The sequence below is a fragment of the Ambystoma mexicanum genome, chromosome 10 (assembly GCF_040938575.1).
Source record: "Ambystoma mexicanum isolate Mex_15411 chromosome 10, UKY_AmexF1_1, whole genome shotgun sequence".
Lineage (NCBI taxonomy): Eukaryota > Metazoa > Chordata > Amphibia > Caudata > Ambystomatidae > Ambystoma > Ambystoma mexicanum.
This window is the reverse complement of record NC_090932.1, coordinates 182,945,088-182,957,630: the sequence shown is the minus strand read 5'-3', so window position 1 is coordinate 182,957,630 and position 12,543 is coordinate 182,945,088. Positions and strand designations below refer to the sequence as shown.

Genomic DNA, 12,543 nt, shown 5'->3' with positions numbered 1-12,543 from the left:
AAGGAAATCAAGGACGAACATGGCGCAACCCAGAGGGCACAACAGGCGATCAATGATGTCTTCTCAAACTTCTATGCCAAGCTCTACGCCCACGATGAACAAGTCCCAGTAGAGGACATTCGGGACACCCTGGCTGAAGTAGGCCTCCCCAAACTGAGCTCGGAGCAACGAGAGATGCTGGGCGAGGCCATCACGACTGAGGACATCTCAGAGGCCATCAGGTCCCTCCCCACAAGCAAGACTCCCGGAACGGATGGCCTCACACCAGAATTTTACAAAGCCTACGAGGAGATCATAACCCCGATACTCCACGGGGTGTATGAAGAGGCATACGAGACTGGCACATTACCTGGCACCATGAGAGAGACGCTTATTATCCCGATGCTTAAACCTGGTAAGCCCGCCGACGAGTGCGACTCTTACCGCCCTTTGGCAATGCTGAACTACGACAGCAAAATCTTAACAACCATACTGGCGAAAAGACTGTCCAGGGTGATAGGGTCTATAGTACACGAGGACCAAAACGGCTTTGTCCCGGGACGCAATACCACAGCCAACCTGAGGAGGCTCCAGCACGTCATTGCTCAAACTGCAGAGAGCGAGGAGGAACTGTCAGTACTCTCGCTGGACGCCATTAAGGCATTTGACTCAATTTTCTGGGAATGGCTGATTGAGACTCTGAGGGAGTTCGGGCTTGGCGAGCATTTCATCCGGTGGGTCAGAGTGCTCTACAACACCCCAGTGGCGAGGGTAAAGACAGGGGGCACGGTGTCAAAATCCTGGGACATTCAAAGAGGAACGAGGCAAGGATGCCCACTATCGCCAATGCTGTACGTCCTCGGCCTAGAGCCTGTAGCGATCTATTTCAGGAAGCAGCTCTTTGATGCAGGGATCAGGACGGGCGAGACGGATAACATCATTTCGCTGTGCGCAGACGATGTCCTTTTGTACCTGAGTAACCCCCGAATGAATGCACCATTAGCATTAGACATTCTAGACAACTTTGCGAAATACTCCGGGATCAAGTTTAGCAGGCAGAAGTCATGCTCCTTTCCTTTGGCCGGGCTCCTGGGGAGGGGAACGGATGAACTACCTGAGATTGGGATCCAGTGGCGGACAGAAGCGTTCCGCTACCTGGGACTCACCATTACGCACACGCCTGCTTCCACACACGAAAACAACACGGAGGCAGCAATGCGAGGGGTGCGCAAATCCACCAAATTCTGGTCCAGACTCCCACTCTCTGTGATGGGCAGAGCGGCTATCACTAAAATGATAATACTACCGAGATTCCTGTACTATTTCACCAACATAACGTACTACATTCCTCCCCCCTTCTTCAGGAAATTGGAATCCCTACTCAGAGATTTCCTCTGGGGCCCGGCCAGACACAGACTTTCGCTGAACACCCTCACACTTCCACACAGGGAGGGTGGAATCCAACTCCCCGATTTCCAGAAATACTACCTCGCAGCACAACTGACACACGTTGTCAAGTGGTTGTCCGATGAACCAACAGCCGAGACAGGCCTCCTTCGCCAACTGATAGCACCAATGTACCCCAAAGAAGTAATATGGAACCCACAGGTGGGGCCCTCCGACCCCCCCATGCTGGTCAAGCTGGGGAGACAAGTCTGGAACAAAGTCCGCTCATCGCTCGGCTCGAGCCCACCATACATGCCCGAAATCCCCCTGCTCGCCGGTGTCTGCAAGTCACCTACCGACCTACCGGCAATGAGGAAATGGGAGAACTCTGGCCTCTACACGTGGGGGGACATGTTTGCGGACGGAATATTCCGGGCCTTCGACTCATTACAGATGGAAGAAGGGCTTGCCGCCGGCCAATTTTTATGGTATCAGAGGGTGAAACACGCTGCCAAGAAGACCTGGAGCACATGGCCCGAGGAACCAGAAACACACCCCCTGGTGCAGGAGATGCACAACCTGAGCGATGGCTGGAAACCCACGTCGAGGCTATATGCCCAGCTAAACGACAGACGCAACCCGAGGAGTGAGCACCTGAAAGAAAGGTGGGAGGCAGATCTGGAGACCGACATCACAGAGAACGAGTGGGGCAGGGCCCTGATGTACCCGAAGGAAGTATCCCGCAATGCCAGGTTCAGGCTCATCCAGCTGAATGTCCTCTACAGGACCTACATGACCCCACATAGGGTGTCCACATTCAGCGATAAAGCCTCACCAGTGTGCCCCTGGTGCACCAGCGAGCCTGCAGACCTAATTCACATGTTCTGGACCTGCCCCAGAACTAAGAAACTTTGGTTCGCCGTCGAGAGGACTTGCAGGGGGGCCGGAGTGGAGAGATACGAGTGGACACCCAAGGAATGCCTCCTGGGCACGTATCCCAGACTGAGCAAAATTAAGCATATAGTGAAATTAATGGACATGGCCTGCATTCTAACGAAGAGGACGATAGCAATGGCTTGGAAATCTCCCGGAGGCCCCAGATTTGAACCCTGGATCAGGGAAATGGAGAGATGGACCAGCGCTGAAACCAGGGCCTGGGAAGAAGGGATTAATCGGGGAGGCGAGGAAGTGAGTGCAGCACTGGAATCCTGGAAGGCCCTCCTGAGAGACATGATCTTCTCGACGGACTTCAAGCCCCCCCTGAGCAGATCCATTGTCATAGACAGTTGCCATGGAAAAAACCGGTGAACTACACCCAGGCTCACCCTGGCACTGCGACTCTTTGAGACAGCCAAGCGGTGCCTGGATCGCGGCCCGGAGCGGGGCTAACAAGTAACTATATGGTGGTGGGGGATGGGACGGTCAAGTTAATGTTCGTTTGCTCACTGTTATTGTTTTGCAATGTTTATTGGATAAATCCTGTAACACTCCGGATACTAGGATGCATTCGCGCTTAACTGCCTTTATTCTATACAAAATGCCAATAAAAACCTTTAAATTAAAATTAGGGTGTTTGGCACATGGAAGGCATCTTAGGTGTCTAGAGACACCAGCCTGTCCTGGATCTCTAAGGCTTGCAGAATCCAGACTAGCGTCATGATCTTGAATCTGTCCTCCCTCAAAAAGTTGTTGAGCAGTCTGAAGTCCAAGATGGGATCAAATCTGCAGTCTTTCCTTGGTATCAAAAAGTAGTCATCCATCCTCCTACCTCCCACTCTTAAACTGATTCTATTTCTGCAATTTGTAGCAGGGTCTGAATCTTCTCCAAGAGGATTGGGTCTAGTGATGGCACACTTCCTGTGGGTGGGTAGTCCGGGGGTTTTCTGACAAAAGGGTGGCAATACCCAGATGCCACGACCTGTAAATATAATTGTTCTTTTACAACATGCTTAATGCCAGAGATTGGTTTCTAAGTGCGGGTTTGGATTCTTCTAACCTGTGTTGCGCTGCGTTGTCTTGCTTCCAAGACAAACATGTTGCCCCTGAGCTATCCCGCCCTCATCCAAAGTAATGCCTTGCAAGACAGCCAAGAATTCAGAAATCTGGATTTCTGGCTGCCTCCAAACCGGGCTCCATTACCGGGTTCCTGCAATGCAGACTTACCGGGTCATTCTGACATAGGAAGACCCGGTAAGTCCTCCTTGCAGGAACCATTCCCCATTCCCATTTGAGCCCCCATAGGGCTCAATGGGAATCGGGAGGGAGGTAACAACGGGCACATTACAAGTGTCCCGTTGTTACCTCCCTCGTCCCCTTGGGAGACCTGGAAAAGACGTCTGGTTTTACCAGACGTCTGATCCGGGTCCCGCAAAGGGAACCTCGTAGTCAGCCTGACGGAATGAAGGGGGCCGGTCCCGTACCGGCCCCCTTCATTCTGTCAGCACCAGGGTCGTAATGAGGCCCAATGTGTATACTTGGCTAAAGCACATGAGGTGTTAACCGCCTTCAGAGCTCCACTACCAGCCCCAAACATTTTCTTACCCGGAGCATCGCGTTTTTTCCTTTCTCGGTCTGCAGGAAGGGAGGAGAAAACCTATCCCTTGCTCCCAGCAGCGGCAGTCTGTAAGACCAGGCTTTCTGGGGTCATGTGCACTGGCAAATACTCTGGTTCAATCAACACCAGCTTGTATTTTCTTGCCAATTCTTTTTTATCCGTCAGCGTCGAGCATAGTGTTTGCCTTTGGGACATGATGACGTCGGCAACCATTGGGTTAAAAAGGAGAGCGACTTCCCTTTGAGGCCCCCTGTCTAAAATGTCAACCAATTTGGACTGTTGTATTTGCTTGGATGGGCCACCAGTCCAAGGAATAAACCACATTCTATATTGTTACTCGAAAAGCCGCATTAGCCTGCTCATATGGGCAGGCTTCTGCGATCTTGAGGTTGGGAGACGTGTCGGGCCGCTCACCTGAAGCTAAGTCTATCAGATGTGATTCTCCAAGAATGGGATCATTTGAGTCCTGGGGGATTGGGTCTCCCACAGTTCAAAACCAAAATATATCGGATCACCCTCCTCATCATATATGGTTTGCATCGTCTGGAAACATCTACTCGTCGAGACTGGTGTGAATTGGCTCGAGGCTGATGGCAGTGGAAGGAAATCTGTACCACATATTATCAGTGCAGAAAGGCCACAAGATTCAGCCACTGTTTTTCAGATTGATTTTCTTAGCCCCACATTTTTCTTTGGGATGGAGTCTGTGCTCTGAGCAGTAAGGATGCCACACTTTTTAGGTGCCTTGCTATAGTATGTGACTTGTATTAAGTGCAAAAATGCAAGTCTCAGAATGTAGCCGAGTAGCCTGGAATCCTACACTACACCAAGGTTCCAGGAGTGTTAGTTGGGACAGACAGGATGGGAGAGATACTGGAGAAGATGTATATAGCTTGAGCTCCTACCTCTTTTCCATAGCGTACCCTGTAACTACAATAAAGCAACTTTTCCTTTTATAATAACATGCATCCAGCGTCATCTCTAGTTCCAAAGAACCCAGAATACTTCACTTGCCTGATAACTAGGCATGGTGGGACCTACTGGCTCATTCAGAGTCGAGGGCATGGCTGTTGACATTGACACTTTTTTAGAAAATGTAAAGCATTTTGGTACTACATTTTTCTCACTCCTCTGCGGTTGTACACGCTGTCGGGCAAGTTACCTGTTTCAGAGAATCTGAAGACTCGTCATCGCTATCGTCCCTCCAGGGTAGATGTTTATTTTTCTTCTTGTGTAAAGAAGACGAGAACGAGTGTCTCATCCCACTTCTTGGGTGAGAGCCTTTGTGGTGTTTCTTGTGGGCCTTACGGCACCCATCCTTTTCACTGTAACGGTCTTTATTGGGTGTTGGGAGTGCCAACACCCTCCCCTCCTTGGACGATTGTCTTCTGGGGAGGATTTCTCATGATTTCGGCAAGCGGCCTCCCTAAAGCTTGGCTGCTCGTTCTCTTAGTGTTTTGGTTTCATTGACGGACAGGAACCACATCCGAGACGTTGTGCCCCGCCCCCCAGACAACACACAAAAATAATATGAATCTGTAAGGGAGATCTTTGAACTGCAGTCCCTGCAGCACTTGAACCCAGAAACCTTCAAGGCTGAAATTATATCACAGTAGAAAAAAAATTCGGAGGGAGAAACTAATGTTCAAAACCACTGTTCTGAGCGTGATGAAAAAGGGAACTGAGGTCACAGGGAATTGTGCCTCCATTTTTTTATACCAGAGGCGTTATCACTTCCAGAGTCGAGAAGCAGACCAGCAGACGAGGTTGACGCTGTCAGGCCTGATGCCCAATGTTGGGGTACAAAAGATGCCAGCGGCTCTTGCGAGTAATATCTGAAAATTAGGAATCTGTGGGGGGACACCATCAATTAGAAATGGGCTTAAAGTGACCTATGACATGTTCAATTCTACAGGGATGAATCCTGTAAAACCACAATTTTTCATCAAGGTAAAGTCAAGAGCTGGTATGCACACCCCAAGCCAAGTTTACATGTGTCCCGTTCAACTGTTGCAATCCAAATTCCCTGCTTCCCTCACAAGAAAAGACAGACAAGAATCCATTGTGCATATTTCTTTATGAATCTGTCCAGCTGGTGTACAGGTGAAAATGATGCCGCTCTGGTCCCCAAATACAAAGGGGCAGCAGAGACCACTCGACAGGCTCATTTTCAGAATAAAAAAGGAAAAAAATAAAGTCATCTTAAAACCTCTAAAAAGCATCTAATGTGCAGCCCCTCAGCATTCCCAGTTACCCCCTCCCCCCTCACTGCGAGCGAGCTGAGTGTGCCTGCAGAGTGCACTCGCTGGGTGCATGAGGCGTTGGCGGGAAAAAGCCATGCCTGCCCATGCGGGCGTCTAGATTACTACGCCGGTCCATTTTGCTGCATTCAAGAATATATATGAGTAGTATTTTACAGCGACCCCACCCCCACCCAACTCCTCTGCATCCCACCTCTGTACCCCACTATTTATTAAAGTCCCCTCACACATTCCCCACACACGCCACCCCTTACACACATTTTATTAACATTATTTTTTGCATGGTGGAAACATACACCGCAGGGACAATTTTTATATGGAAGACAGTATCCCCGATGCAGGCTGCAGTGTGAGCAGGAGATAGAGAGGGATATTTCAAGACAGGATAAGCATTTTCAAAGTGATAGGTAGAATCGAGGGAGCATGAGGGGACCGGAGCAGGGAACAGAAAGAAGAGAAGGCTGAGCAAGAATATAACAGAGTTGGAAGAATGGTGAAGGACAGGAGAAATAATAAACAGAAGTAGAAAGAACGAAAGGTAGGGCAGAAAGAAACAGGGAAGGCAGGCAGAGGGAGAGAAGAGGGTTGTAGGGAGCTGCTCTTATGTGAAATAGAAAATACAATTTTATACAAGAACTGTGCCTGTGAGCAGGTTTGCTTTTTTTTGTTTTTAAAAATGTGAGCTTTGCGCTTGTTTCGTTTTAAGAGCTGTTTTCAACAAATCTAGGCAATCCGTAATGCAGCAGGCATGCTAATTTACAGAATGTTCATCAAGCTGTAATGTAGCTGGCATGAGGATCTTCAGAATTTTTCACAGGCTGTGATGCAGCATCTGGATCTACAATATGCAAAGCAAGTTTTGTAACAGCAGGGATGGTGCCTTTTGGAGTAGAACGCAGCTGTGGCCAAGCAGGTATTGAGGTCTGGAAAAAAGAGACTGTGGCAGGGCTGGGGCATGCATGTTTTCCATCAGAATCCTAAGAAAGCCAGGATGTTTAGAAAGTTAAAGATTCCATGAACGTAGGCAGTGAACTTCTGACCTGCAAATTCCTCTTTTTTGCATTTCATAATGGACTGCTAAGTTACACTATCATTTCAATTGTTCTTTCATTTATGGATTACTCTACTTAACATTTTCCTATTGCTTTTGTGATAGATTGACCTGTTTATCATCCCTTCAGTAATGTAAAAATGAATTTAATTTTGTAAGGTGCTTTGGAGAAAGCACAGTAGAGCACCATGAAATAAACAAAACATGAACAAAACTAAAAGCAAGTCAGGTGCACAATATGGGGGTAGCAATGTCTGATCCAGCGTGGCATCATGCTGTGTCCTAGGTGTGGGATATGGAACATTGGGGGCAGTTCTGGAGTAGGAATGTTCAGCCTGGGGTGTTTGCTGCAGGTTGTTATAAAGTAGGGGGTCGTTATCACCATATTCAGAGTCAATCTTCATTTGTTAGGTTTTACCAGAACCTTTCAAATGTTAAAACACGAACACCTTCCAACTTCTTCATCATTGGATTTACTAGGTGTTTGGTGTATGGAATAAACCTATCCTGTAGTACTTCTTCCAAGCTGGCTTCTTTACAGTGGTTTGCAATAAATTATAGACCTATATGGGGTAATTAGCATAGCAATATACCTGCTGCCCCAGACATTACGTTAGGGAAAGGCATACTCCCAAAAGAGAAGGACCCCTCCCATGTTTAGAAAGACTATTAACACTTTGTGGTAAAGTAAAATAATGTATGCAGGGCTGGCCGTTGGGCTGCTCCTGAAATGAGAATGTTTGGAAATAAGTCAACAACAGAGATTAGCACCCGGGATAGAACGCTGGACTCATGGCTTCTGGGCAATACACCCAGCGGACAAGAATAGACAACCTCTTCGGGTACCATACAATAGCCCACTGCCACTCACAGTCGCAGGGGCAATAAGGTAGGAGAGGACCCAATACCAGGCTGAACAGAAGTACTAGGGTGGTCCAAGAGCGTTAAAGACTAGATGCAGAAAACTGTGTGTGGAATGGCAGAACCCTCTCCAAAAACCCAGTGTTTTCCCCACAAGAGCAGAACATCATCAGAATAAAATGAACATCTGCCAGCAACATGGAGAAAGGAACGACAAAGAATTATTCACCAAAAACCATCAGCCCCGAATTAAACAAGACTTGTCTTTTAATTAAAGGTGTTCCTATGTCACACTGCCCTCCTTTCCCAGCTACACAAGGTCTCTTTCGGGCAAACCATTGCATTTGGCAGTATCTAATGCTGCTTGTTTTTCTTCCTTTTATCTGTCTCACCACGTATAAGCTGCCTGTTTTTAAAAAAAACTGGCGTAGAGGACCAGCTACTAGACTGATTATTAAACTATTGCTAGGTCACCGAAGCGTGGGGAAGAGAAACACGGGTGATACGCAGGGTTGCAGCTGGGATGGGTGTGAGTGTGGAGAATCTGAGTTCCTGAGTTTAATAAAGAGTGATGAAAAGAAGAGCTCTATCACATTCACCATGCCTGTTGCATCCCAACTTGCTTATCATTTTCGAAAACACCTTTAAAATGAAAGTGGTGTTGGCACAACCTATGGGTGTCAGTCTAAACATTTCAGCATGATTATTAAAGCATTGGCCTTAGGCAGGAAAGGAAACTCTCCATGCAGGCACAGTTGACATGCAAGGTTTGTATTGGATTTAAGGTTCTGAGATGGCAGTGTAAAAAACCTTGTGCTCTGTTACTGACTCTATCTGTCCATGGTCTAGTCGCCACGTCCCTCCATAACCTAGTCTCTCTCCAAACTCAGGTATGCTACTTTACACCTATTTTTCTTCGTGTAACCGGCTTTAAAGAAAGCATTCTATTATTTGGGCACTGGATCAATATATAGTACAATAGTGCACATGGCAGTACACATTCATTCTAAGTAACAAATAGAACCGAGAATCACGGGAGCAGCCCCCTTCTTCCCCGATTTCCTAATCGGACTTCATCCTTTCATTGGTATAATACACTTAACACCAAGCCTTCCCCAACTTGACACATGCGCATAGACTTTGTACCCTTAGACTAACACAAGCGCATAAATGACCAGGTCGGTTCCATTTCTGCATTGCTCCCACTCAGAGTGGAACTAGACCCCCACCTGCCTTTGCCTCTTGCTGATTCCCACTTTAAACAAGAAAATGGAATACGCCTCATCTCGACTCCTTCTCACTCAACAGCTTAGGTCCAGACCTTGGCTTTACTCTTTCTCCCTCCCCTTAAATATGATACTAGGCTTTAGCCTGAAACCAACTTTCCTCTCCATTGTCCAGGTGTAAATGGACAAGGCCTTTACCTGATCCTTGCACACTCCCTCTAATAATGGGCCATGCGTCAACTTGCTCCCACGCTCAATACGGGTATAAATGGATGAGGCATCAGCTGGACACTTTCTCATTCCCATGTAGCCTGCCATCTTCTTGCTCCCACTCTGTACAGATATAAATGGACTAGGCTGCAGCCTAACGCTTGTTCATGTCTTCTTAGGATGAGACTCGTCCGCAGTCTGGCCATGTTTGTCTCAATTTAGGTGTTAGTAGGCATGTGTTTGACTCAAGATCTCTCCAACTATATCCAGGTAAACATGGACTAGGCCTCTGCCCAGTGGTTGAAGTGGACGAAAAGAAGTAGTGGAACTATGTTCTCTACTGGCCTGCACCGCTCCCCACAGACCCCATCGCCAGACCCCCTCCCATGCACAATAAAAAACCCAAAACACATGTGCCTGCTCTTTAAGGAAACGTCCTGTGCAGTGCACTGAAAATGCAAGTTTCAACTTCTTCCTACACTTTTATTTTAAAACGAAACCGTTCCGGAACGGTCACTTTTTAAAATAAAAGTATAGGAACAGTAAAACGTAATTAAAACAAGTAGAGGAGCACCGCTCCCGACCGCTCCCGCCCATTTCAACCACTGCCTCTGCCTGGCTTCCCCTCAATTGCACTTGAGAAGATACTAGTCCCAAGCCTAACACCTGCTCACACCAAGCCTGCAAAACAATTTCAGGGGCATACTTCCCTCTCCACCTCCTTCCCTACCGAGTGTTTGCTCGTGTTATTTTCATTGTTTTGCATAGTATTTTTTTATTTGGTACCCACAATGCTAAAATGAAGAAGAGTTTGCACATTGTGCTCCAGAGTGCAGAATGATTTCCCTGCACAATGTGCCAGCATGCTTGGGCACACATGGGGTGGCTCCCGAGGAATGCTCTGGGGGGCATGTTCTATGTGCTGATCACCATTGCACCCCATGAGCAAGCAGATCTGTTGCGGGGGGAGGGGTAATCTGAGTGCTTGAAGGCGAGCCAGACTCCGCCATGTCTGGCAGCTTTCACCCCCCCCATTTCAGGCACCATGCGATGGATCCTCAGGACCGCCAAAATCCAGACATGCGAAGAAGCGAACTCCGGGGCGGTAATGGCAGATTCCAGTTTTTACATTTAATGTCGGTGTGGAAGACATCCCTCATGAGAAGGAGATAAGGTAAAGGACAGAACGATCGCATGACAGACGTTAAGGTGAAGTTCCTTCAAAGCGATCATTCAGGTCCGTGCATGGTCATCTCCTCTGGCAGAGGTGGGACTAGGACCTCCACTGGGAGCGGAAGGGGCTGGCTTTTGTCCAGGTCTGCCCCCACTTTGCCAGAGACGGTCCTGTGGCCTGGTCCAATAATAGGTGGGTCATGCGTCAGGTCCTCATGCGAACAGACCGTGTATTCTCCATGCCGTTAGCCTATAGAAACATGTACAGCCAGCTCTGTAGCCATCGGCCCGGCCCTCCTCGTCGTCGTCGTCTGCTTTAGGGCAAGGGGCCAAGATGATGGAGGGTGTGTTAGTGGTTTGGAGTTGAGGTGAGATCCTGGATAGACAAAAATAGACAAAACGTGACATTAACATTCCATCACTGATTCACACTTTCTCCATTCTCTGACATTTTTCAGTACAGTTGTCCCCACTCGCTAAATACATGGCGTGCAAACTCTGAATGCCACCCTGTTCTTCCCCTCGCCAATGTTTATCTTCAGTCCAAAGTCTAACCCTCCAGATCAGAGTTTACACCTACATAAGAATTCCAGTGCTTTAAGTCCGATAAGAAATCTTGGCGGGATTTAACGAATCACTAAAAACAGTATATGTGGGCAGGACCTAAGAAGTGTGGCACATCCTATGAATCCTCGCTGAAAGTAAAGTGCAACACACAAATAACGGGTGAATGGGAGTAATTGTGTTACAAATTAGAGAACATGTATTGGTGCTCAAGCCATCGCCATTCCCTTGGTTTTCTTTTCTTTTTTTAAACTTTATTTAAAATTAACATTTAACTTTCAGGGCAATACAGTAGAACACACACGTTAGCTTGAGCAATGACAGTGTAATTCTTAAAACAGGCAATTAATTCTTATTTTATAGAGCTAAGACATAGATAAGGAAGGGAGGGGGGAGAGTGGGAAGGAAATGGAAACAGACAAGCGACTACCGTACTGGGCCCGATGACATTTTTGGTAGAGCCGTAGAAAACAAAAGGTGAGGGAGAGGGGTGCAGAAAGGGAGGGGAGGAACAAAACAAAGGACTATCGCACTAGGCCTGACGACCTCATTTCAGATAGTGCTGGAGGGGGCTGGGGGGAAACAAGTAAGGGGAGGGGGGAGGAGACAGACGAGGTTGCTATCATACTAGGTCCAGCGCCAATTCTGATAGAGTAAGTGCATAGAGGGGATGAGGGGAGGAGATAGGAAAAGGGAGAGAACAGAGAGTAAGCAGCCAAAAAGAGTGGAGAAACAAGAGGGGACAGCGAATACTATATTCCCCAAAAGGTATTTAACTGGTGCCAATGTTGGGGGTATGTCCAACATTTCATGCACTGTGGTGGAGATCCTGTCCCAGAAACCGCATATGACAGGGAACCCCCAGAACACGTGTAATGTGTCTGCCGGGGTACGATTACCGTGTAATGTGTCTGCCGGGGTATGATTACATTTCATGTAGACATCGGGGGTATCCGGCCTGAACCCAGCCAGTTTAGCAGGCATATAATGAAGCTGATTTAGAACCTTAAACTGGATCAGCCTATACCTGGCACACATCGACACCTCCTTGGTTAACGCACAACACCTCATCCACTGGACATCTGTAAACTGAGTTGCCAAGTCATGTTCCCATCTAGCCCGCACATTGATCTTAGTTGGTTGTTCATTCATCACTACCTCGGGCTAGTGCGGAAACATTGGCCACAGCTGTCGAGCATTGGACCTCAACCTATGGTAATATAAAACAATCAGTGGAACCCTGCCAAGTTTGGCCATATAGTCTGAGGGAGACACATA

At 47.7% G+C, this 12,543-nt stretch overlaps 1 protein-coding gene across 10 annotated transcripts in view; it reads right to left on the bottom strand.

The window, feature by feature from the left end:
• Positions 1 to 5,979: 5,979 nt before the first annotated feature.
• Positions 5,980 to 12,543, bottom strand: part of ANK1 (ankyrin 1) — a 2,823,483-nt gene continuing 2,816,919 nt past the window's right edge. For all 10 annotated transcript variants that reach the window (XM_069617665.1, XM_069617670.1, XM_069617666.1 and 7 more), the window contains one exon: positions 5,980 to 11,077. Coding sequence is in view for 2 of the 10 variants with exons in the window: in XM_069617670.1 (XP_069473771.1) it covers positions 11,051 to 11,077 (27 nt within the window). In the remaining 8 variants the exon portion in view is untranslated. The remainder of the gene's footprint in view (positions 11,078 to 12,543) is intronic.